Raw genomic sequence first — 27,090 nt, forward strand, 5'->3', positions numbered from 1 at the left:
TTCCGCCTAGGAACCCTCCAACCACAAGGGATGAACTTAGACTTCTCCAGTTTCCTAATTTCCCCTCCCCCCACCTTGTCTCAGTCCCAACCCTCGAACTCAGCACCACCTTCCTAACCTGCAATCTTCTTCCTGACCTCGGCCTATCACCCTCACCTTAACCTCCTTCCACCTATCGCATTTCCAACGCCCCTCCCCCAAGTCCCTCCTCCCTACCTTTTACCTTAGCCCGGTTGGCACACTTTCCTCATTCCTGAAGAAAGGCTCATGCCCGAAACGTCAATTCTCCTGCTCCTTGGATGCTGCCTGACCTGCTGCGCTTTTCCAGCAACACATTTTCAGCTCTGATCTCCAGCATCTGCAGTCCTCACTTTCTCCTATCATATATTCCAATCCCATGTTACAGCACTTTGCCTTGCCTGCTATGGTGTTTTAAGTGGGGTTCATCTAAATAGTTCTTAAATATTGTGAGGGGTTCAGTTTTTAGCACTCTTTCAAGCAGAGAATTCCAGATACCCACAGCCCTCTAGGCGAAAATTTACTGCCAGCAGCAAATCTGTGTTTCTTAAAGTTAATCGAATTGCGATCAACAGCACCCGTTTAATCGACTGTACATGACAGGTCGGTCTTTCTGATTTGGATAGTTTCGGTAATCTTGGATAATGCGTTGGACTCCATCAGCAATGAAGCGGATGAGAGAGAACCTTGGGGAAGCCATCTCATGGTGCGCATACTCTCCTGAACCTTAGTTTTGTACATTTTTTTAAAAATTCTGCCTAGAAAATATAATAAAATTATTACCTCTCCGTGTTAATCCGAAAGATTTCAGTTTGAAGCGTTTTTTCCACCCTCGGCTAAACGCAAATGAGAAAGAATGGGGAGTAGGGAAAAGGTTCAATCGGGTGTTCTATCGGAGCGCTAGTTGCCGGAATCAGTCAAACTTCCGATGGCAAGCTTCTGGCTAATGTGAGCGCAATTTGCGAGAGCTCATGTGATGGGCTCAAACCCTGGCCTTCCGCCAAATTGGTAGCATCCATAGAGAGAAAGCAAGCTCAGTTGAGTCTCGAGTCTGAAACTAGAAACGTTAGCTTGTTTTTTCTCCATGGATGCTGCCTGATCCGTTGTGATCTCTAGCATTTTTTGTTTTCAGTTCAAATTTCAGCATTTGCAATAATTTGCTCCTACTGAATCAGCCCTGGGAGAAAGAAGGCACATGTTCAGCACAACCTTCACTGAGTTCGGGGGCTCCGATTCAGACAGGCTTTGACATGGTGAGGGGGCGGGGGAGACATGGGAGATTGTTGCATGGGTAGTGGGGATTTTCTGCTGTTTGGGGATTTGGGATCGACCTAATCATAGAGATAGCATCCTCGATCAGCTTGCAGATCGGCTTGGCATGAATGAAGGAGACATGGTGCATCTGGGTAGGGGGTGAGTGTGTTGGCATCTGCATGGTGGGGCATGGAGCGTCACTTCTTTCACAAGCTGCTGGGAGATTCGGGATCAGTTTATTTTTTGGCATTAATGCTTACAGATTCATGGGGTGACTTTGCGTTGCATATGATTTTGGCACAACATGCGTCTACAAGTTAATGGAAAGTTTAGCAAACAATTGTGATAAGGTATGAATTAGCTCGTCAGATTAGGTCGCTGTTATCTTGATGTGGCAAGCATGTTTTTATGGTCGGGCCACATAAAATACCCGAATACCAAAATCTTTTTTTAAAAACCTCACAGCTGACACATTTCCACAACTTTAACAGATCAACCTATCAAAGTAGCTTGATTATGATCACAGAAAGTTAATTCTATTAACATTGTGAAAATATACTATGTAGGAGAAGAATAAACTATCTCAGGAATTATAAAACCTAATTTCCCCTCCAAGCAATAACTCAGTTCGGTCTGATGAAGGGTCACCGGACTTGAAACATTAATTCTGTTTTCTTCCCACAGATGCTGCCAGACTTGCTGAATTTCTCCAACAATTTTTGCTTTCTGTTCCGACCGCCAGCATCGACGAATCTTAGTTTTATTTTAACTCCGTCCAGTGTATTTGCTACAAACATCAAGGAAACCTAGAATCTCTGATTTAAATCAATGAGTAGGGGGTTGACGTTGGATAAGACTTTTAAAAAGTATGTCGAATATTCTTTGACAGGAAAAAGGATAATAATAATCTAGTATAGCCAATATTTAATAACATATTGTGTTGGTATTGACATTTAAAATGTGTTGTTTGCGATAAATGTATATCAGTGCTGTCATCCTCTCCCCCCTACCCCCAATCAACAATGGAAGATTCCCCTTCCACTTCCGTCTCGCTCTGGGAACGTTGCGGCCGCCGTGTTCTGTTTGTGATTGTCTTTAGAATGTTCCGAAAGAATCCGAAGCGGAATTTCCGCCGCAGGAGGAGCGAGTCCAGTGGCGAGGATGATCAAGAGCAGGTTCAGCCCGGAGTCGGGACCGGGGATGTGGTCAAACCCGCTCTACCAGCCTGTGGCTCAGCCAGGGCCCAGTCCGCCAGCCCCAGCTCAGCCTCAACAGATAGTGGCAGCGAGGAAGCTGGAGTCGAATGGAGCGCTGCAAAACGTGCCGGTCAAACTCGTATCTGTGACCGGAGTCGGCTGAGCTTTGGGTACGACAGAGAAGGTAACTAGTGCTGCACATTAGCCCACCTGTTAGGCGTCTGCAGACCTGTCAAGCTTTGAACTATGATTACAGCAAGAACATGGAGCCACAGACAGGGGTGTGCAACGTCCCTTTATAATCATGAATCATACAGTAGTACAGAAGAGGGCGTTCGGCCCATCGAGTCTGAACCATCAAAATATACTTAAAATCACAAAACCAGGTTATAGTCCAACAGGTTTATTTGGAAGCACTAGCTTTTGAAGCACTGCACCTTCATCAGGTAGCTTTGCCCACTCCAGTCCAATACTGACTCCTCCACATCACTAAAATATTGTAAACACCACTTACACTTCTCACTTTCCCATATGAAGTGCAAAGCCTTGGAAGTTATGTCAAGTGCTCATCCAAGAGGGAAAGATTTAAAAAGGTCCTGAGGGGCAACTTTTTCACGCAGAGCATGGTGCGTATAGAATGAGCTGCCAGAGGAAGTGGTGGAGGCTGGCACAATTATTTTATTTAAAAGGGATTTAGATGGCTATATGAATAGGAAGGATCTAGAGGAATGTAGCTATATTAATATAGATTATCTGGTCGGCATGGACGTGTTAGACCAAAGGGTCTTTTTCCGTGCTGTACATCTTTATGACTCTGTAAGTGCTCTTGAAAGATTGTGAGCTTTCCCACCTCAACTACCCTCCCAAGCAGTGCATGCCAAGCCTTCACCACTCTCTAGATGAAAACATTTTTCCTGAAGAAACTCTAAACCTCCTTCCTTTTACTTTAAAACAATTCCTCCTTGACCCTTTGCCTAAGGGGAATTTTACTATCTATTTGTTTTATCCATGCTCCTTATAAATGTATACACCTCTGTCAGGTTCCCCACTCAACTTTGTGTAGCAAAGCAAATAGCCCAAGCCTATCCAGCCTCTCTTTTTAGCTGAAATACTCTATACCAGGCACGTATTCCTTTGCACCCCTTCCTGTGCAATCATATTCGTGTGACCAAGACTGCACATTCTACTCCAGCTGGGGCCTAACCATTGCAACATGACCTCCTTACTTATATTATCTATACTATAACTGATAAAGGCAAGCGTACCTAACGTTTTCTTAACAATCCCTTTAATCTGTCCTTTCATATTGATGTGTCTGTGGGCAGGCATTCTAAGATCTGTCTGTTCCTCTGAGCTTCTTAGTTTCTTGCCATTCATAGAGTCATAGAGATGTACAGCATGGAAACAGACCCTTCGGTCCAACCCGTCCATGCCGACCAGATATCCCAACCCAATCTAGTCCCACCTGCCAGCACCTGGCCCATATCCCTCCAAACCCTTCAACTTGAACCCATTGCTAATTAAAATTCTATCTCCTCCTAAATTTACTCGATGTCCCGACAGTCCACTGCAATCTCAGATATTCCACAGATTCATGACCTTTTGTGAGAAGTAATTCTCCTTATCTCTGTTTTAAAGCTGCTACCCCTTGTCCTAAAATAATGACTTGCAGCTGTACATTGCCTCACAAGAGGAAACTATTTTGATCTACGTTGTCAATCTCCTTTAGCATCATATGTACCTCAATTGGATCTCTCATTTCACTGCGAATGGTGGATTAAAAACACAAAATATTTAAAAACTTGGGTCAGGCAGCATCTGAGGAGAAGGTGATAATCTGTTGACAGCTTTGTGGAACTGCAATCCAAATTCAGTGCCCTTTCGACCTGAATTGCCCAGCACCCAACTTGGTCAATTTTGTTTCTAGGTCAAAACCTTCTGATACAGAATAGGCAATATACGGAGATCTAAACAGGAAATTTCTGTGCCTGAGTATACGCTGTAAAGAATATTCTATAAAGAATACAGCAAATGATAGTGTCGAAACAAGCATGGAGAGTGCTTGAGAAACTCCAGTCTGGCAACATCTGTGGAGAGAGAAAGAGAGTTCATGCTTCATTCGGTATGAATTCTTCAGCACTGTGCCTTAGCTTTTGAAAGGAAGAAAAATAGTTTCTTGTTAAAGAATTGAATTAGATAAAGAATGAAATGGAACTGGAGACTGGGACAGCTGGGAGATGGTGTGAGTCAGCACTAAGGGAGAATGGTCGAGTTTACATTTGAAAGCAGGTCTCACTGTGTATGGATTATAGAATCCCTATGCTTCCATTCAGCCCTTCGAGTCTGCACCAACTCTTTGAAGAATATCCCACCCAACACCCCCCATACATTATTTTTTTGCCATGGCTAATCCACCTAACTTGCACATCCCTGGAGAGTACCAGGTACTTTAGAATGGCCAGTCCACCTAACCTTCATATCCTTACACTGTGGCAGAAAGTTGGCATACCGAGAGGAAACCTATGCAGGCACGAGATGAACGTGTAGACTCCACAGAGTCAGTCACCCAAGACTGGAATTGAACCTGGATCCCTGGCACTGTGAGGCAGTGATGCTAACCACTGACCCGCCATGCCACCCCCTCAGGTTGCAGGATGCAGCCAGGGGCAGCTGTCTGAGGAGAATTGTGTGCCTTGGAAATACCTGTAATCCTGGTTGGGTTCATTTGGAATCTGTGTGGAATAAGGTGAAGGCAGGTGGAGCAGACACTGAGGAAGAAAATGAGAAAGTGAGTTTTAGCTTACACTTTATCCAACACTAGTAGAGAGATAGAAAGCAATGAATGTGAATAAACCAAAAGATTAAAACTGCAATCTCAACTAAGAAAAGAGCAGAACTTCAAGATAGACATTTCTGGAAGATGAGGCATGATTTGGAGGTGCCAGTGTTGGACTGGGGTGGGCAAGGTCAGAAGTCATACAACACCAGCTCATAGTCCAACAGGTCTATTTGAAATCACAAGCTTTCTGAGTGCTGCTCTTTCGTCAGGTGGAGTGCTTCAAAAGCTTGTGATTTCAAATTAACCTGTTGGACTCAAGTTTTGGATTGAATCATTCATTCAATTTGAACTTCTATAACCTGGTGTTGTGTGACTTCTGACCCGGTAGAGCAGTGACAGTGAATTAAACGTTCAAATAAAAGCAAACTACTGCAAATGCTGGAAATCTGAAACAAACATGGAGAATGCTGGAGAAACTCAGCAGGTCTGGCAGCATCTGTGGAAAAGAAACAAAGATACTGTTTCAAGTCTATCATGATTACTTCAGAACTGTGACAGCATAGCTCTGATTGGATGGGATAGTGAAAATCTAATAGTACTGAATTCAGAAGTAATGTTCCTCGAACAACAGCAATAGCACATTAAATATCTGAAGGTGTTTTACAGTGTGATGGATACTCCAGAACTTGAGAATAGGCAGCTGAAGGCATTGCTATCAGTAATGGAGTAATTTAAATTGGAGATAATCAAAAGACCAGAATTGGAGCAGCACAGGTATCTCGGGTTTATGGGACTGGGGATACAGAGTTAGGGAGAGCTAGCCACGCGACAATTTGAAAAACAAAAAGAATTTTTAAAGCATGTTTATGTCATGTACGAGATCAGAGAAGAGTATATTGGAATATTTGAGTCTTCAGATAACAAAAGCAAATGAGGACATCAGTAAGGGGATGCACGAGACTGAGTGAAGTCAGGTGATGTTATGGAGGTGGAGACAGACAGTCTTTAGTGCTGGTGCAATTGACATTGGAATCTTGTTTTGTGGTCAAGTGTGATACCAAGTTTGCAAATGATCTGGTTAAATCTCAGGCTGTTGTGAAGATGAGAGATGGAGTCAGTAGCTATGGAACAGAGAGTTTGAAGAAGTGGGGATTGAAATCAAATGTTGAAGTCTTCCCAGTGTTTATTTGGAAGAAATTTCTAGTCAAACCTTAGAGGTCAGATAAATTCCCTAATGATTTAGTAACTGGTAGAACTGTGTACATTTAAAAACTATTACTGTGCTTACTGATGTTGTTTGGAACAGCACGTAGATGAGAAATAGAAGGGGCTAAGGATAGATCATTAGGGTAACTGTGCAGGATTAGGAAACAAATCCATTTCAAGTAATACTTTGGCTACGAATATTTAGATAAGAATGGAAGCTAATGAGCAAAATGCCAGTCTAGCTAGACAACAGAGAGAAATGTCATGGGATAGCTGGTCAGCAATGATTAAAAAATGCAGTTCAGGTCAAGAAGGATCAGGAAGGAAAATTTACTTTTGCCGACACATAAACTGTGTAATTTGTGACCATTTTGACTGTAACCTGTATTCAAGTTACTTGGTCAAAACTATATAGTCAAACTTTGGATTAAATCACTCATTCAGTTTGAACTTCGATATGAATCTGCTAATTGTTTTGTCTGATTATCTCACACATCTATTTTAGCAACTGTCTATATAAACTTGTAATACACCTTATTTTTCTAACTGTAGAAGATGGAGAAGAATTCAAAGTAAAGAAAACTGGAAACACCATTTTATTTTCATCGCATTGGAAAAAAGAAAAGCAGAATAATGTTGAACAAGCTGAGAATATCTCAAAAGGTAAACTTTATCAGGATTGCTTAAAAAAAGGTTAGAATTGTTGTGCGTCTTTCAACACCAATAGAAATATTTAATGAAGAATGTTTTCATTTTGGTGTTTCTTATCTGCATACATTGATTATGTCAGATGCTTCAACTTCTATAGTTGAGTGAAATCATCTGTTTTTTATGACACTTCTGCATTCATCAGTACACCACACTCAAGATAAACCTCACACTGTGTTGCTGTTTGTACTGAAAATAATCAGAGCTTGTTAATGGTTTATAATCATCCTGTTGCAACGTGTACATATTCATTTTTAACTTTGTTTTTATTTCATTGCCTGTCCTTTTTGCTAACTTTTGTTTAGATACAATTCCATGGTTGGTCTTTACTTGATGATTACTCAAATGTGAACCTTCACATTAACTGCTGCTCGGATATTCAGTACTGCAGCTGAATCTGACCTTTTCTCGGCAGATGTTTATATGTATATGTTAATTCCAGCAGAGCATAAATTCTTATCTGATTTTTCTCTTCTCTGACCTGTGATGCTAAGGCTGACTTCATTATAGCTACTCCATTGCCTGAATTTAATTTCTTAGCAGTGCTGCACTTTTCTTGATGACTGAGTTTTATCTTCTGATTAGCTTTATGGTTATTATGATATTACAAAGCTTGAATTTAAATTAAGTCAATTTATTCCTGCAACTTGCGTATGAATTTCCTGAAAAAGAGACATTTTGCTAAAGCTTTTGGCTTGAACTCATGAGAACAAATCCAAGAATGATCATAACAACTTAAGCTAAGGAGAAATAGATGCCTATTGGTTGGCAAAGTCAAAATGTTGACCAGGAGCTTCGGGAACCTTTAGTTGCCTGTTCCTTTTTCTCTAGTAATGCCTTGGCCAACAGCATTAACTTGCCAACCAATAAACAGCTTTTTTTCTCCTGTCGTTTATATTGATGTGATTGTCCAAAAATTGTTGTTCATGAGTACAAAATTAAAACTTGAGCGGCAAGTCTATCTTTTTGATAATATTTCCAGTTCTGTCTTGTCAAGTTACCTCTATTCTAAAATTGTTGCTCTGGTCATTGCAGAGACTGAGCACAAATAATGCCCCTACTTCTGTCCTCTCCTCTCGATTGCAAAGGAACTTTCCTCAGCATATGATGTAAGCAAAACTGATAGTTTGAAGATTTATTTTGTTCATTTAAGCTTGCAGATGGAGGAGAAAGAGTTGTGTAAAAGTGATGAGGTGTCATATTTCGAATAATACAGCATTATTTGAAATAAATCAACAGACTTTGGCTATCCCTGTGTGTCATATGCAGATTTATTGTTACTAATATATGTCCTGTTCTCTTTCACTAGATGAGAATATTTTTCATGATTCCACACCAAGAAATTTTCAAAAACGAAACGGTTCTGATGAGGAGATAACAGAAATTCATACAGAAAATGAAGAAATTAATTCAACAGATGATGAAACTGAGACAGCCACATTATATCAGCACAAAATGAAACCAGGTTTGGAATTTTAAAAGCAGCTAATAAACTTGAATATTATTGGCTATTTTAGTTTGGTAAAGTAAAAGATGGGAATGGGACAGTAATTGCTCCTCTCATCTGCAGATGAGTAGAGTTTATACAGAAGAAAATTTGTCATTTATTTCTCTACAGTTGGGTCGTTGCATTGCTCACATGCACATATTTGCAGCAGTGTTCACTTCCACAGCATTTATAAGCAGCATAAGAAAGTAATTGCCCTGCTTCAGAGAATACAAGCTTAAAGCACTGCAGGAGGCAACTTGGCCCATTGTGTCTGTGCCACTTATAAAAACCCATCCTATTAGTCCCAAGCCTCTCTTATAGATCAGCAAGTTTCCCTTTTCAAGTAAACATTAAATTTCCTTTAAAACATTGCTTTTGAATCAAATTCCAACAGCTTTTTAGGTCACACATTCAAATGATGACTTGCTATGTTTAAAAAAGGTAAATTTCCTGACTTAATATTTGTTGTCAATTGTTTAAACTTTGAGAGCTCTGATTACTGACTTCCCTGCATGTGGAAACATCTCTAGCAAATCTCCTTGAAACCATTTCCTTTCTGAAAAGAAAACTCCCAGCTTCTCTACTTCACATTATCCCTAGTATTATCAGGCTGCACTTTGCACACAAAGTACAGTTTTGTCTCTACTATAAAAGGTAAAAGCACTGAATAAAGTCCAGAGATATTTACACGTGTGATCTTTATCGTGTGTGGGCCATCAGCAGCAGTGAAATTTTATTCCTTCATAGTCTGTAAATTCATAGCCTGTCATATCTCTAACTCTACCATTTTCATTGAGTTCAGGGATTGACTCTTCTTCAATGACTGCAGGAGGGTATTCCAGGAGCAACATTTGGCAAACATAAAAATCAAGTGCTAACCTGGTGAACATGATGACAAGCTAAACAATAGAAGCAGCATGTTATTAGATTACATTACAGGGTGGAAACAGGCCCTTCGGCCCAACAAGTCCACACCGACCCGCCGAAGCGCAACCCACCCATACCCCTAACCTAACACTATGGGCAATTTAACTCCAGCCAATTCACCTGACCTGCACATCTTTGGACTGTGGGAGGAAACCGGAGCACCCAGAGGAAACCCACGCAGACACGGGGAGAATGTGCAAACTCCACACAGTCAGTTGCCTGAGGCGGGAATTGAACCCGGGTCTCCGGCGCTGTGAGGCAGCAGTGCTAACCACTGTGCCACCGTGCCGCCCACAAACAGAGCTAATTGAGCCCCCATTCAATAGATAAGATCAAGGCTCTGCATTACTGCCATATCCACTCCATGGCCTTGCAACTCGCTGCCATTGTAATCCCCTCCAGTCCTGCAACCTTTGAAATCTCTGCATTCTTTGCGTTCTGATTTCTCATGGATCCCTCATTAGCTTTCTTCCATAATTGAAGACTGTGGCATTGTCATCTAAGCCATTATCTCTGGATTTTCCTCCACAAACTGCTTAATGTCTGTCCACCTTTCTATCCTTTTAAGCTGCTTCTTAAAATCTACCTCTTTGATCAAGCATTTGGTTGCCTGTTCAAATGTTTTGTCCTTTTGCTTAGAGTCAGTAATTATTTTTGATATGACCCAGTGAAGAGCCTGCAGTGCTAAAGGTTCTATATGATGCAAGCTTTTATTCTATAATGTTGTTGAATGGTGCACCCCTTCTCACTGTGAAAAATGGGAGAAAATAATTTACTTTAATGTTCTTTATTGGGATTGATCAGTGCGTTTTGCTATAGCTTAGTCCAAATGACAGTAATTTGCAAAACAAATGCATCTTTCAGAAATTATTACTTGTACAACCAGTGGTCTGAGTTATTGCGTTCCATTAATGGTAGAAACATGTTTTAGCTAAAGACGTTCCATTATGGTTTCTAACAGTATAGATTTGTGTCCAAAGATGAGCCAAAGGAATTAAAGTCCTTGTTGGTTGTTTTTCGCTTTAAATTTTATTTTGAACAGATAGATGGTGGCTTTTGTTTTGTCTGTTGTCTTCATTCTGTATTCTGTTCAGTGATTCCAAGTGCTAGGTACATCCATGCTGTCCGTAAAAAGCGACAGATGGCCAGAGCCCAAGCTGACTTCATTCCTCTTCATTCGTTTGGAAGAAATGGTACTTCACCGTCGAAGTTGAATGAAGAAGACCCCAGTGATGATGAACTTGATAATCATGAAAGGAGAATAGACTTCACCCAGCAACTGAAAACACAGAGAGAGAGAATGGAAGAAGAAATTGGTAAGACTTGGATTCCAGATAATGTCGTGTCTGCAAGTGGCAAGGGTTGGTGAACAATGGAAGAAATTGCATTTACGTAGTGCCTTTCACAATCACACAATGTCCTGAAGCGATTCATGACATTTTGAAGTTTATCTGCTGTTGTAGTACAGAGAAATGTTGCAACCAAATTGTTCAGTAAAGACCCCATTGTGCAGTGAGTTATAAAACCATATAATCTCTAATTTCTCTTAATTTCCTGGTTGGTCAATTGTTTTATCAATCAAAATTATCACAGACCATGATCTAATGAAAAACAATATACTACAGGTGTTGGTAAACTGCAAGAAGAACAGAAAATGGTGGAATACTCAGAAGGTTATGGCAGCATCTGTGGAAAAAAGATATTTTAAGCTTCCAACCTTTTTTTTCTCAGAATTGGGAAAAGTTAGGAATAAGTGAGTTTTGAGCAAGTGAAGGGTGTCACAAGGACAAAAGCAAGGTCTGTGGGAGAGTGAAAGACAAAATCGTGTGTCAGAAAAGTTAGTCTTTCAGGTCCAAGAGAGTGGTGGGAGGGCAAGAAAATGAACAAAGCTATGTTGCTGACTGAAAGCAGTGAAATGGCAAAAAAATAAAAATAACTTCAAAGGAAACAAGATGAATAGTTTCAAGGTTGTGGTTTGAAGTTGTTGAACTTAGTGCTGAATCTGAAAAGCCAGTAAATACTGAATTGAAAGATGAGCTCCTGTTTCTTGTGCTTCAGGTGAGCTTCACTGGAACAGAATAAGGTGGAAAATTAAAATGGTATCCCTTTTGAAGTTTAAGGCTATGTTTGCAGGCTGAATGCGGGTGTTGCACAAAGCAGTCATCCAATCTGCCTTTAGTCTCCCTCTGTGGAGGATATCACGTTGTGAGCAGCTTGTGCATTACACTAGGTTGAAAGAACGAAGTGTAAATGTCTGCTCAACTGGGCAAAATATTTGGGCCTTGGACAACAAGGAAGGAGGAGGTAGAATGGTGTCTGTTAGAGTTTCTGCGTTTGCATGGAAAGGGTATGGTGTATTGGGATGTAGACCAGGGTATCATTAAGGGGGTATGATTCATTCAGCATACTGAGAGGGGAGGGGAGGATGTTCTTTGGTGATGTCATCATGTGGGAAGAGTGTATATGGTGGAAAATTATTCATTGAAAGTGGAGACTAGTGCAGCGAAAGGGGAGGACAAGCGGATCCACTTCATGGTTTGGCAAGGAGAGAGGGGGTGTGAGACTGGATATGTGGGAAATGTAGTAAGTGTGATGAAGGACTAAGGGAGGGAGCAGAAGCTTTGGTTAAAGAAGGAAGAAGACCTCATAAAAATATTGTGGTGGAAAGTGGCATCATTAAAACAGATCCGATAGAGATGAAGGAACTGGAGAATCAAGTGGAGTCCTCCTAGGTGTGATGAAACATAGTCAAGGTAGTTGCCTTGTATTGTTTACTAACCTAATGTTATTTTGATTTCCTTTTTCAAAAGCCTGCAATATGAACCTTATAAAAAGCCATGACAGGAGAGATGGTGACTGGAGACACATTTAAAGAATTTGTTAGAAGATAAAGAAATGTGATGGGAGTTTGTTACATCCAGAAGTTACTGTAATTTGGAATGTGTTGCCTGAAAGAATTGTGAAAAAAAATTTAGTAATAAGTTTCAAAGGAATTTGGATATATACTTGACAAAGAAAGACTAACTTACTTATGCATTAAGGGTTGAAGACTGGGATTGAAGGATAGCTCTTTCAAAGAGCTGGCAAAAGCACAATGATCTATTTGTTTGCTACATCATTCTCTGTTCATTCACCTTTCAGAATGAGAGTAGACTCCTCATTCTGTAATCTAACATTACCAGTGTGTTTGGTAATGCCCTCGGTTTAATCCCCTGGATATGGCATTTATGGATTGATAATTCTTCGTGCTGAGGATGGCATATGGTGCTGGAAGTAGTGTTCACAGCTGGCGGCTGCATCTCGGAGACCATATTGTGGGAGCAAATTGCGAATTGCTGGAAAATCTCAGCAAGTTTGGCAGCATTTGTGAAGAAGATTCGAAAGAAAGGGTGACTGAGGTCCCAACTAGCAGCTACATCATTAAACGCAACATCCAGCAAGGTAAGTGATTTGCTCAGGAATTGATCAGATTTCACCAGATATGATTTGCTCCCAAACAAACCAAAGAATTGCAACAGAAATTGCTGAAGAAATTCAGCAAGAATGGCAGTATTTATGAAGAAGGTTCTAAATAAGGGTAACTGGATCCGAAAAGTTGATACTGCTCTCTCTCTCCATAGATGCTGCCAGACCTTGATGAATTGCTGGAAAATCTCAGCAGGTCTGGCAGCATCTATGGAGAGAGAGCAGGATTAACCTTTCGGATCCAGTCACCCTTCTTTGGCAGTATTTATGAAGAAGATTCTAAAGAAGGGTGACTGGATCCGAAAGGTTAATCCTGCTCTCTCTCCATAGATGCTGCCAGACCTGCTGAGATTTTCCAGCAATTCATCAAGGTCTGGCAGTATCTATGGAGAGAGAGCAGTATCAACTTTTCGGATCCAGCCACCCTTATTTAGAATCTTCTTCATAAATACTGCCATTCTTGCAGAATTTCTTCAGCAATTTCTGTTGCAATTCTTTGGTTTGTTTGGGAGCAAATCATGTGTTGCTGGAAAAGCGCAGCAGGTCAGGCAGCATCCAGAGAACAGGAGAATCGACGTTTCGGGCATAAGCCCTTCTTCAGGAAAGAAGGGCTTATGCCCATTCCTGAAGAAGGGCTTATGCCCGAAACGTCGATTCTCCTGTTCCCTGGATGCTGCCTGACCTGCTGCGCTTTTCCAGCAACACATTTTCGGCCCTGATCTCCAGCATCTGCAGACCTCACTTTCTCCTGGGACCAAATCATATCTGGTGAAATCTGATCAATTCCTGAGCAACATCCTTGCTGGATGTTGCGTTTAATGATCTAGCTGCTAGTTGGGACCTCAGTGCTTAGTTGATGTCAAAATTTATCTTATGGTGACTTTTATTGATAATCTAAGCAATATTTTCTTGATCAACTTTATTTGTGAATTTATTTTCAGAATGTGAGTGTTTCTGGAAGACCATGTTTGTTGTCCATTTTGAGTGTCGCTGAGAAGAATACATTGGTTCTTCTTGAATCAACACATTTGTTGTGGTAATGGCTTTTGCACTATGGTGTTAGACAGGGAATTCCAAGACATTGAGCCAATGATGAGAAAGGAACAGGGTATATGACCAGTTCAAGGTAGCATGTGTCTTGGAGATGATGTGTACCCACAACACCATTGCTCTTCTGCATACAGTACATCGCAATGAAGGGAGCTGCCGTTCAAGTAATTTTGCCACAATGCATCATCAATACAGTGCAAAAAGAACGTACCAAATTGGAGGCAATGCATATTTAGTCAGATGACAGGGAGACCAATAAAGACTGTTCTATCCTGAATGTTGTCAAAGTTCTTGAATGCTGAATTTGTTTCCCTGTATATATTTTCCACCCATAATACTTATGTCAAACCACCTTTTTTTTTCACCCTTGTTTATGAATAATTGGGTGTTTGTGTCTTCTGGATTTTGAAGGGGTTGAGATTAAGTTGAGTAGTAATTGGTTAGTAATTTTTCCTTACCATTTGTTAAAGGATAAGGTTGTTTACAATAATTATTTTTCTGTTGTTGATAAAACTTGATGTGAATTACTTTTGTCTCAATGAGCGGTGAGTCAGGCAAATGAATCATTTTGGTGGTTTACTTGAGTCGATACAAATTTGTGACCATTTGTGGAATAGTGGGGTTTGCTTATCCGTGCAATCTTCCTAATTGAGTCATAAAAATGTCTTGGAATTCCCCACCTACATCACAACCACAGTAAACGGAATGATTCAGGAAGACACACCATCACCTTCTTTAAGCCCCCGGAAATAATTGACAAAATGGTGTGTTGAGCATGACTGACAATCTGTGAACAAAATTAAATGAAAACCAAACGAATTGCGGATGCTGTAAATTAGAGACAAGAATAGAAATTGCTGGAAAAACTCAACAGGTCTGGCAGCATCTGTGGAGAGAAATAGAGTTAATATTTTGGGTCAAGTGACCTTTACTCAGAAATCAAATTGAAATGAATAGTGTAAAATTACTGGAAATAGGGCATGGATTTATCAACAAAAACTCACCAAGTTAAAATTCTGGATTAAATAAACACCGAGGTCCCGACTATCAGTTCGTTCAGCCTGAAAATGTAGGTTGAAATTTTCAGGAAATGATCAAATTTGGCCAAATACAATTTGCTGCCAGACTTTGACAGGGTTAATTCCGACTGAGTATTTCCCCGGTTGGTGAATCTGTAATCAGTAAATGCAATCTCAGAATGAGGAGCTGACCATGCAAGATTAATTGAGAATGGCTGTTACTCAAGCTTATAAATCCTTTGAACTATCTGCTGCAGAATGCTATATGTTAAATCATTCGGTATATTTAAGTCATGATCAATTGATTTTGAGCCCTCTGATTTGGGGGATATAGGGAGGAAGCTAAGAAGTGGAGTGAATATGGAGATGTAGGCATGACATTATAGAACAATTAAACAAACTCAAAGGGCCATATGGCTTACTCCTGGTACTATTACTTGTATTCTTCTTAACTGTAGTAATCTATAATCTTGATAATTTCAGGTGTAAATGAAAGTGACGATGAGAGTTTAAAAAATGAAGAGGAGGATGATGATCAGAAACTGTGGGAGCAGCAACAAATCAAAAGAGTAAAAGTGTTTCCCGTAAGGTTTGATGCATTTGTGTTCTGCAGCTAATTAGAATGGAACGGAATAGTTAAAGGACCTTCTTACATTATGCTACTGTACGTAAATCCAAAATGAAGACATGGTGAAATAATAATCATCTTCATAATTCTAGTTAGCAAATGGCACACTAAACTATGCAATTGCATTGTAATGATAAGCTTTAACAATTTGAGAGATTAAAAAAGTTATATGTCCTTTAAAGTTTTTTTTAAAATTTGGGAGCCAGAGGATCACCAGGATTCATAGAATCATACAATCTCTACAGTGCAGATAGAGGCCATTAGGCCCATCAAGTCTGCACCGACCCTTTGAAGAGCCTCCCACCCTATCCTCAGAACTCCACATTTACCATAGTTAACCCGCCTAGCCTGCACATCCCTGGACTTTGGGAAGAAACCAGACCACCCACAGGGAATACCCGTAGACATAGGGAGAACATCCAAACACCTGGATTCAAACCTGGGTCCCTGACAATTTGAGGCAGTGGTGCTAACCTTTGAGCAACAGTGGCACCCTGCCACCCTGATATGGATTCCATCTGTATAATGGTCATTATTTGAATCTTCTGCATTTGCTCCCAGGCAGCACAGTTAAGATCAAGGAGTCACTATCTGTAGATCTCATATATATCTGATGCAGGCAAATGATTTATGATTTCAGACATGCTTTGAGTGTGTTAACTGTTGTTGAGTTGGAAGCACACTGATCTCTATGTCAGAAGTTTCTGGTTCAGAAGTCTGAGTTAAAGTACAAAAATCAAAGCTGACATCTAGTGCAATACTGAGGGAATGGTATACTGTAGAGGTGCTATCTTTCAGATTAGCTGTTAAACTGAGGTCTCACCTACCTACTTTAGTGGATGTAAAGAATCCCATATCATCGATTGGAAGAAGAGTACTGGTGTTATCTCCAGTATCCTGACTAGTACATTTCCACCAATCTATAGCATTGAAACGGTTTATCTGACCTCATCAATTGCTAATTGTCAGAGTTTACTGTGTGCGAATTGGTTGCCATATTTCTACATTACAGCATTGACATTAGAAAATTACTTCATTGGTTGCAAAGTGCTTGGAAGTTGTCATGGAAGGCACTATACAATTACAAGTTATTCTTAAAATGGAATAGCATAGAACCAAATTTTATGAATTGTAAAATTCTTGCCTTATGCATGAGAACCTGGATTCTGACTTTTATATAGATCACCTTTCAGTCACTGAATTTGGATGGACTGAAGTGATACAGATAACAAACTATACTCCAGCGAGATAACATATTAAAAAAATGGGTTCAAGTGGCACTGCTTGGTGTTGCCGAGCTGAGCACTTGGCTTCAACATACCGAAGCTTACTTTGAGGTATGTCTCACTCTTCTCCACGTCTTTTTAAAGCTGAATTATATGAAGCTTCAATATATTGGAAAATTGATCCAAAGAATGTCGCAAGTTGAGATTTCGTGGGTGTATCCATTCTGACTTCCCTAGGCAATGTTATCATGAGTACTTTATTGCTTTCCAAAAATGCCTGCATCCTACTTGAGAAAATGTCATTTGTGTGGTGGTCTTTACTTTGTCACCTGTTAAGCTGTAGCTGAGATCATAAGAGTTTCATGCTTCATTGCATTCCTCTTATCATGGGTTTTTGTATGTTATATGTAAATCTATTAACACTTCATTTTTTCAGAAACTACTGAATTGTGAATGGCATTTTAAATACCAGTAAAGTTCTGGTGCAAGAGTGACAAAGTTGCTGAATTAATTCAGTGGCCTTGACCCTGATGCAAAGCAGGTGGCCATTTTACAGTTATTCATATTTTGTGATGTTGGTTTTCTTTTTGGCTTTGTCAGCTTTTTTTAAAGTTGTTGGTCATCCTTCCAATTACAGCTGTTATAGTGGAGGAAGGCAATGGTTTGTTGACAATTAATTCAGAGACAAAAACAGAAATGCTGGAAAAGCTCGGCAGGTTTGGTAGTGTCTGTGAAGAGAAATCCAAGTTAACGTTTAGGATCTGGTGACTTCATCAGAATTGATGGTAGCTAGGTTTATATGCAGAAGATGTGGGTTACAGAGGGACGTAGATAGGATGCAGAGCTGGGCTGAGAAGTGGCAAATAGAGTTTAATGAGGAAAAGTGTGAGGTAGTTCACTTCGGAAGAAGGAGCAGGAATGCGGAGTACTGGGCTAATGGTAAAATTCTTGGCAGTGTAGATGAAGAGAGGTCTCGGTGTCCAGGTGCATAAATCCCTGAGAGCTGCCACCCAGGTTGATAGGGTTATTAAAAAGGAATAAGGTGGGTTGGCATTTATTGATAGGGAGATTGAGTTTTGGAGCCAGAAGGTCATGCTTCATCTGTACAAGATGGTGGTAAGGCTGCACCTGGAGTATTGTGTGCAGTTCTGGTCACCGCATTATAGGAATCTTTAGAAAGGGTTCAGAGAAGATTTACTCGGATGTAGCCTGGTATGGAGGGAAAGTCTTAGGAGGAAAGGCTGAGGGAACTGAGGCTGTTTTGTTGGAGAGAAGATGGTTGAGAGGTGACTTAATCGAGACATATAATCAGAGGGTAAGATAGGGTGGACAGTGAGAGCCTTTTTCCTCGAATGGTGAAGGTTAACATGAGGGACATAATTTTAAATTGATGGATGACAAATTTAGGACAGATATCAGGGGTAGTTTCTTTACTTAGAGTAGTAGGGGTGTGGAATGGCCTGCCTGCAACAGTAGTAGACTCATCAACGTTAAGGGCATTTATGTGGGATATACATATGGATAATAATGGAACGGTGTAGGTTAGATTGACATCAGATTAATTTCACAAGTTGGCGCAACATCGAGGGCCAAATGGCCTGCACTGCGCTGATACGTTCTATGATCTATAGAGTGGGGGAGAGGATAAGGAGTAAATGATAGGTAGGGGTAGAGCCCTAAGAGAGAGAGAACAGTTGGACAGACAAAGGAGTCGATAATGAAATGGCTGGGAGTGTGAATAGTTCTTAATGGGCACTTCGTGACTAACAATAGGTAGCGTGTAATGGCAAACTATATGATAACAAGGCCTGGTGTGTGTGTGGTAGGGGACTAGGACATGGGCAAGTTCAAGCCCTAAAATTATGGAACTCTATAATGAGTCCAGGGGGTGGTGGGTGGAGGGTGCTGCAGCGTGCCTGAGTGGAAAGTGAGGTGCATGCTCAACTTCACGGGAGCACTGTGGCAAGTCTGAGTTGGAGATGTTGGCCAGGGAGCAAGGTGACATGTTAAAGTGGCAGGTAACTGGAAGTTCATAGGTTTTTTTTGCAGGCAGAATATAGATGTTTTGTGAAGTGGTCACACAGTCTTTTCCCAATATAGAAGAGGCCACATTGTGAACACCGAATGCAGTATATTAGATTGTGGGAAGTGCAGGTAAAGTGCTGCTTCACCTGGAAGGTATGTTTGGGCCTTTAGATACTGAGGAGGGAGGAGGTAAATGGGCAGGTGTTACACCTTTAGCGGCTGCAGGGCACCCCACCCTAGAATTGCGGAAGGTGTAACACCTACCCATCTATGTCCTCCCTCCTCAGTATCCAAGGGCTCATATGTACCTTCCAGGGGGAGCAGCACTTTACCTGCACTTCCCATAATCTAATATACTGCATTTGCTGCTCACAAGTGTGGTTTCCTGTACCTTGGAGAAATGAAGATTAGAGTGGGTGACCACTTTGCAGAACATCAATGTTCTGCCTGCAAAGAAGATCCTGAGCTTCCAGTTACCTGCCACTTTAACACACTCACGTCTTCCCTGGCCAACATCTCTGACTCAGACTTGCTCCAGTGCTCCAATGAAGCTAAGTGCCAGCTGGAAGAACAACACCTCATTTTCCGCTTCGGGATCCTGCAACTGTCTGGACTCTAACGAATTCAATAATTTTAGAGTCTGACATCCCCCTCGTTCTAGCCTCCTGTCACACACACCAGTCTTTGTTACCACATAAGCCTGGCAGACTATCATTATCCACTGACAGTTTCCATGAACTAACCACCCTCCCAGCCACGTTGTTATTGACTCATTTCTGTCCTACTGCTCTTTTCTCTCTCAGGGCTCTATCCCTACACATTGTTTACTCCTTACCCACTCTATCTTCTGCATATAAACCAACATTTTCATAGCTACCACCAGTTCCAATGAAGGTGCACTGGATCTGAAATGTTAATTTTGATTTCTGCCAGACATGCTGAGCTTTCCCAGCAATTTCTGTTTTGTTATTGATTTACAGCATCTGCAATCCTTTTGTGATGTTTATTAATTCAGAGACACTGGTAATGTTTGAATTCTGTCATGACAGATGTTGAAGTTTGAATTCAATTAAAATCTAGAATGAACAATGAAATGACGACGATGAAACTGTTGTGAATTGTAGTGAAAAAGTCCTGTGTAGTTCACTCATGTCCTTTAGGAAAGAAAACTGCTATTCTTACCTGGTCTGGCCTATATGTGACTCCAGACCCACAGCAATTGACTCTGGGCATTAGAGATGGGCACTAAATGCTGGCCTAGCCAGTGGTGCCTGCAACTTGTAAATAAATAAAATATATTTTATTTACCTGCAGACGTTTTTTGTAATTCATTTGTTTAAAATATCATTTTAATAAATACATCTCTCACCTTATTTTTTAAATGACTTTGAATTATTTTCTCAGTCACCAGATATTGAGACAGCCAGTCAGCCAAGTACACACATGTTGGAAACGTGGAGAAAATTGCCACCAATCAACTTGGAAACTGTCAAAAAACGATTAATCACGAGGTATGATCAGTTTTGCTTATTAATTTGTAGTTGACTTAGAGTCATAGAGACGTACAGCACGGAAACAGACCCTTCCTGTTCCTGCCGACCAAATATCCAATCTAGTTCCACCTGCCAGCACCTGGCCCATATCCCTCCAAACCCTTCCTATTCATGTACTCATCCAAATGCCTTTTAAATGTTGCAATTGTACTAGCCTCCACCACTTCCTCTGGCAGCTCGTTCCATACAAGTACCACCCTCTGTGTGAAAAAGTTGCCCCGTAAGTCTCTTTTATTTCGTTCCCCTCTCACCCTAAACCTATGCCCTCTAGTTCTGGACTCTCCCACCCCAGGGAAAAGACTTTGTCTATTTATCCTATCCATGCCTCTCATGATTTTATAAACCTCTAAGGTGACCCCCTCAGCCTTCGCTCCAGGGAAAACAGCCCGAGTCTATTCAACCTCTCCCTATATCTTAAATCTTCCAACCCTGGCAACATCCTTGAAAATCTTTTCTGAACCCTTCCAAGTTTCACATCATCTTTCCGATAGGAAGGAGACCAGAATTGCAAACAGTATTCCAACAGTGGCCTAACCAATGTCTTGTACAGCCGCGACATGACCTCCCAACTTCTGTACTCAATACTCTGACCAACAAAGGAAAGCATACCAAATGCCTTCTTCACTATCCTATCTACCTGCGACTCCACTTTTAACGTTCTATGAACTTGCACTCCAAGGTCTCTTTGTTCAGCAACACTCCCTAGGACTTTTTCAGTTCATTTACTAATATTTTTGCACACTTTACTCTGCAAAAACCTTTTGTCAATTTTCAATTCTAATAAATGCTCTTAATGGATTAAACACAAACTGCTTTCCTTCAGCAATTGTCTGTGCCCTCTACCTCTTTCAGGCTGTGTGCCAACTTGCTGGCACACCGTAACATTTGTGTCCAACCTTTTGGTAACTGAATTGAAGGGCCATTTTCCATGTGTAAACCTAGATAGGGAGTGTTTATAAGTTATTTACTGAAGGAAGCATTGAAGCAAACCTATGTAATTTAAACAAAGGGAATTAATAACTGGAAACCAGCAACTCTTGTTGATTTCAAGCCTCTAACCCCGGAGGGGCTAAGACCAATGATGCCACTGTAGTCAGCTAAATTGACAGACCATAGATCCACATGAATTATCGACTCTGCTTTCCATTTGTGTGGTGCCTTCCGAAACCACTCAGCGTCATAATCAATTTCACAGGCAATGGACTTTTAAATGTAGCCACTGTTGAAAGGATTGCGGTACCAAGTTACACACAGCAAGATCCCAAAACAACATTGAGATAATGATCAGATAATTGGATTTCCTTTTGTTAGTCGACATATAAATATTGGCTGACTCTGATGCAGGCATTCAATGTTCCACTTTAAATTGCATGTGCACAGATTTTGGGAGGATGTGGTTAGAGAGATCAGGCCTGTGTAGGCTGGAATGAGATTGGGATGGGGCTGGGGGAGGAGTGGAAGCAGAGAGGAATCAGGAGGACCCCAGATGGGGCATGAGAGATCAGAATCTGGGAGAGATCATGAGGACGCAAGTACAGAGTTGGGGCAAGTGCAGAAGGGAGACAGAGGGGAGAGGATCTGCCAGCTACAGGGACTTTCTTGCCCCACGCCCCTACCAGGTCCTGGGTTCTTCTTGATGCCTGCCCCCTGCCTTTCGGCGTCTGGGCCCTAAAATGAGGGCCACAGTCAGGAAAGGCAGACATATGGACCAAATACAGGCAAATGAGAATAGTTTAGTTTGGGAAACCTGGTTGGCCTAGATGAGTTGGATCTAAGGGACTGTTTCCATAGTTTATGACTCTTTCATTCTCTGGGGGCTACCCCCTCACCACTCGACAGCCCTGTGTTTAGCATCTCTCTCCTGACCACTGAAGCCCAGTTCAAAATTGCACATGCGTTTGTGCAATTAAAGCCTACATGATGACATCAGTAAATGGAATTGTACATTCCCCAATGATTGCAGATGTGTAGTTGCTCACAGTTGCTGATGTCAACAGACACTGCTGTCAATATCAGTTATGCACACAACTGAGAACTGATTGAGTTTTGTTGGTTTTCAAACACTAAACAAAGAACTACAGATGCTGGAATTCAGAAACAAAAACAGAAATTGATTGAAAAAGCTCAGCAGGCCTGACAGCATCTGAGGAGAGAAAGCAGAGTTAACATTTCAGGTCCAGTAACTTGCTCTCCGCACATGCTGCCAGACCTACTGTGTTTTTCCAACAATTTCTGTTGTTGTTGAAGGTTTTTAATTTTTTTAATTCATTGGACTTAATGGCATTTAAAATGTCAACAACATCTTATATTTACCTTTAGCGTAATAAAATGTTCCAAGAGATTGTACAAGAGCACTATGAAACAATATGTGGCACTGAACCACACAAAGATCACATGTCTAAGATCACATCTTAAGAAGTGTCTAAAAAGAGAAAAGCAAGGTAGAGAGGTGGGGTGATTGAATGGTGTTGAGATGGAATTCCTGAGCTTGGGGCCAAAACAGCTGAAGGCTTGGTCACTGATAGTGGAGTGATTCATTACACAGATGTGCAAGAGGGCAGCATTGAATAAGAATGGATATCTTGTGGAGATGATAGAGAGATTAGAAATCAGGATGAAAAGAACCATGGAAGGATTTGGAAACAAGCATGAAAATTTTAACACTATGACAGTGCTTGAATGAGGACCAGTGTCAGTCATCGAGAAAAGGAGTGATGAATAAATAGGTTTTGGTGAGAGTTATGACATTACCAACCAAGAGTAGAATGTAGGAGACCAACCAGGAATGCATGGCAATAATCAAATTTAGAGGTAACAAAGGTATGAATAAATGTATCAGTGGCATGTGAGATGTGATGGCGAGAGATGGGTGGACTGGGTAGCTAGGAATGGAGCTTGAAGCACAGACTGAAAACAGCGGCTTATGTATTCCCAAAATTTATTTGGAGGAAATTTTGGCTTCTCCCCTATTGGATGTTGGATAAGCAGTCTGGTAACAACAATAGTGAGGGAATTGAGAAAAATAGTGACAAGATGGACATGAAAATGAAAATGACATTGCCATGGGACAGTTTGTGAATGACAGAAATAGGAAAGAACAAAAGATACCTGAAGTAATGCTGTGGGAACAAGAGAAGTCAAAGCAAGTGGTTCCCTGGTTACAGTTAGATTGATGAGATTGGAACCAGATGAGAGCAAGGAGGAGAAAGTGAGGACTGTAGATGCTGGAGATCAGAGCTGAAAAATGTGTTGCTGGAAAAGCGCAGCAGGTCAGGCAGCATCCTAGGAGCAGGAGAATCGACGTTTCGGGCATAAGCCCTTCTTCAGGATTCCAGATGAGAACAATTCCACTCAGCTGGACAACAGTAGAAAGACTGGGAGAAGCAGTTGTCCATGTCAAAAGATTTAGCAATTCAAGAAGAGTAAAGCCATTTTGATAATATGGTCGGGGTGGAAAACTGATTGAAAGGATTCAATCTCTGAGTTGTAGTAGAAATGAAAATGTTTTTGGGAGGTGACAACACTTGCAAGCATTCTCAAAAGGATAGGGGTGTTGGAGATAAGATAGTTTGCAAGGACACTATGGTCGAGGCTTGTTTTTGTTTGAGATGATGATGATGGTGATGATGACAGATTTAAAGGAAAATCAGACACCAGTTATGGAGAGGACTGTTAACAATATTGTCTGACACGGACCAGGAGGGGATTTGGGTGATTAGCTGTTTAATGGGAAAAGCATTGAGAAAGCAGGAACCAATGTCATGGACAAGATGATCTCAGAGAGCATGAAGGGAGATTGAAGAAAACCTAGAGGAAGTTGTGAGCTTTGGTGAGGGTAGGGGTATCTTTAGAAGACATTTAGCCCAGTGGGTGTATGGAAGGGAAGAAACCTGAAGACCTTGTAAGTGTAAATGACTAAAGTAGCTTATACTATTTTTAAAAGTAATTCATACTTGTGTCCAGTCTTTACTTGAAATGCAGTACAATAAACACATTGGTTACTTTCAAATTGATGGGTTGAGAGAGTGCAGGAGGGAGGGGTTCGGATTTTTGGGACATTAAGACCAGTTCTGGGGGATATAGCACTATTACAAATTGGATGCTCTATACTTGGGCTGGGCTGGAACCAATGTACTTGGGGGTGCTTTTGCTAATGCTGTTGGGGAGGGTTTAAACTAATGTAGCGGGGGGATGGGAACCAAAAGAGGAGGTTAGTGGACATTAAGGAGGTAGTAACTAAAGAACTAGATAATGAAGTCAGTGTGTCTAAGGGTAAGAGTAGGCAGGGTGCAGATGATGAACGCAAAGGGAATGGTGGTCTGAGCTGCATTTGTTTTCATGCAAGAAGTTTAGTAGATAAGGCAGATGAACTTAGGGCTTGGATTGGTTCCTGGCAGTTTGATGTTATTGCAATTACTGAGACTTGGTTGAGGGAAGGGCATGATTGGCAACTAAATATCTCAGGATATCAATGCTACAGGTGGGCTAGAGAGGGAGGTAAAAGAGGTGGAGGAGTTGCATTACTGGTCAGAGGGGATATCAAAACTGTGCTGAAGGAGGGCACTATGGACGACTTTGGAAAGACTGATTAGGGATAGTGAACATGGCTTTGTGCGTGGGAAATCATGTCTCACAAACGTGATTGAGTTTTTTGAAGAAGTAACAAAGAAGATTGATGAGGGCAGAGCAGTAGATGTGATCTATATGGACTTCAGTAAGGCGTTCGACAAGGTTCCCCATGGGAGACTGATTAGCAAGATTAGATCTCATGGAATAAAGGGAGAACTAGCCATTTGGATACAGAACTGGCTCAAAGGTAGAAGACAGAGGGTGCTAATGGAGGCCTGTGACCAGTGGAGTGCCACAAGATCGGTGCTGGGTCCTCTACTTTTTGTCATTTACATAAATGATTTGAATGCGAGCAGAAGAGGTACAGTTAGTAAGTTTGCAGATGACACCAAAATTGGAGGTGTAGTGGACAGCGAAGAGGGTTACCTCCGATTACAATAGGATCTGGACCAGATGGGCTAATGGGCTGAGAAGTGGCACATGGAATTTAATTCAGATAAATGCGAGGTGCTGCATTTTGGGAAAGCAAATCTTAGCAGGACTTATACACTTAATGGTAAGGTCCTAGGGAGTGTTGCTGAACAAAGAGACCTTGGAGTGCAGGTTCATAGCTCCTTGAAAGTGGAGTCTCAGGTAGGTAGGATAGTGAAGGCGGCGTTTGGTATGCTTTCCTTTATTGGTCAGAGTATTGAGTACAGGAGTTGGGAGGTCATGTTGTGGCTGTACAAGACATTGGTTAGGCCACTGTTGGAATATTGCATGCAATTCTGGTCTCCTTCCTATCGGAAAGATATTGTGAAACTTGAAAGGGTTCAGAAAAGATTTACAAAGATGTTGCCAGGGTTTGAGGATTTGAGCTATAGGGAGAGGCTGAACAGGCTGGGACACTCCTGGAGTGTCAGAGGCTGAAGGGTGACCTTATAGAGGTTTACAAAATTATGAGGGGCATGGACAGGATAAATAAACAAAGTCTTTTTTTCCCTGGGATCGGAGTGTCCAGAACTAGAGGGCATTGGTTTAAGGTGAGAGGGGAAAGATATAAAAGAGACCTAAGGGGCAATTTTTTCATGCCGAGGGTGGTATGTGTATGGAATGAGCTGCCAGAGGAATTGATAGAATTGTAACATTTAAGAGGCATTTGGATGGGTATATGAATAGGAAGGGTTTGGAGGGATATGGCCCAGGTGCTGGTAGGTGGGACTAGATTGGGTTGGGATATCTGGTTGGCATGGACGGGTTGGACCGAAGGGTCTGTTTCCATGCTGTATATCTCTATGACTTGAGCAGTGAGGCAATATGGGCAGAGCTCAAAAGTAGGAAGGGTGCGGTAACAATGTTGGGGCTGTACTACAGGCCTTCCAACAGCGACTTGAGATAGAGGTACAAATATGTAAACAGATTATGGAAAGACTTAGGAGCAACAGGGTGGTGGTGATAGGAGAGTTTAATTTCCCAGCATCGACTGGGATTCACTGAGTGTTAGAGATCTAGATGGAGCAAAATTTATAAAGTGCATCCAGGAGAGTTTAGTAGAGCAGTATGTCAATAATCCAACTCTGAAACTGGCCATACTGCACCTGGTATTGGGGAATGAGCCCAACCAGATGGTGGAAGTTTCAGCAGGGGATTACTTTTTGAATAGTGATCACAATTCTTTAAATTTTAGAACACTAATAGAAAAAGAGTAGAGTAGTCCAAAAGGAAGAGTGCTAAATTGGGGGAAGGCCGACTATACCAAAATTTGGCAGAAGCTGGGGAATGTAGATTTGGAATGGCTGTTTGAAGGTATATTGACTTTTGATATGTGGGAGACTTTAAAAGAGAGGTTGATTAGCGTGCAGGATAGACATGTTCCTGTGAAAATGAGGGATAAGGGAAATGGTAAGATTAGGGAACCATGGATGACAGCTAAAATTGTGAGACTGGCTTAGAGGGAAAAGGAAGCATACATAAGGTCTAGACGACTGAAGACAGACTA

The 27,090-nt window shown here is 41.3% G+C and overlaps 1 protein-coding gene across 1 annotated transcript in view; it reads left to right on the top strand.

Annotated features, from left to right (window-relative positions):
• The first annotated feature begins 2,311 nt into the window (after nucleotides 1-2,311).
• Nucleotides 2,312-27,090, top strand: part of LOC122544031 (intron Large complex component GCFC2) — a 60,482-nt gene continuing 35,703 nt past the window's right edge. Inside the window, exons 1-6 of the mRNA XM_043683047.2 lie at nucleotides 2,312-2,652; nucleotides 7,006-7,116; nucleotides 8,471-8,626; nucleotides 10,672-10,893; nucleotides 15,595-15,695; nucleotides 20,395-20,501. Of these exons, the coding sequence (XP_043538982.2) occupies nucleotides 2,373-2,652; nucleotides 7,006-7,116; nucleotides 8,471-8,626; nucleotides 10,672-10,893; nucleotides 15,595-15,695; nucleotides 20,395-20,501 (977 nt within the window). The 5' untranslated portion in view covers nucleotides 2,312-2,372. The remainder of the gene's footprint in view (nucleotides 2,653-7,005; nucleotides 7,117-8,470; nucleotides 8,627-10,671; nucleotides 10,894-15,594; nucleotides 15,696-20,394; nucleotides 20,502-27,090) is intronic.

Source organism: Chiloscyllium plagiosum, unplaced genomic scaffold (assembly GCF_037043375.1).
Source record: "Chiloscyllium plagiosum isolate Xiang-an unplaced genomic scaffold, Cpla_swu_hap1 HiC_scaffold_3, whole genome shotgun sequence".
Classification (NCBI taxonomy): Eukaryota; Metazoa; Chordata; class Chondrichthyes; order Orectolobiformes; family Hemiscylliidae; genus Chiloscyllium; species Chiloscyllium plagiosum.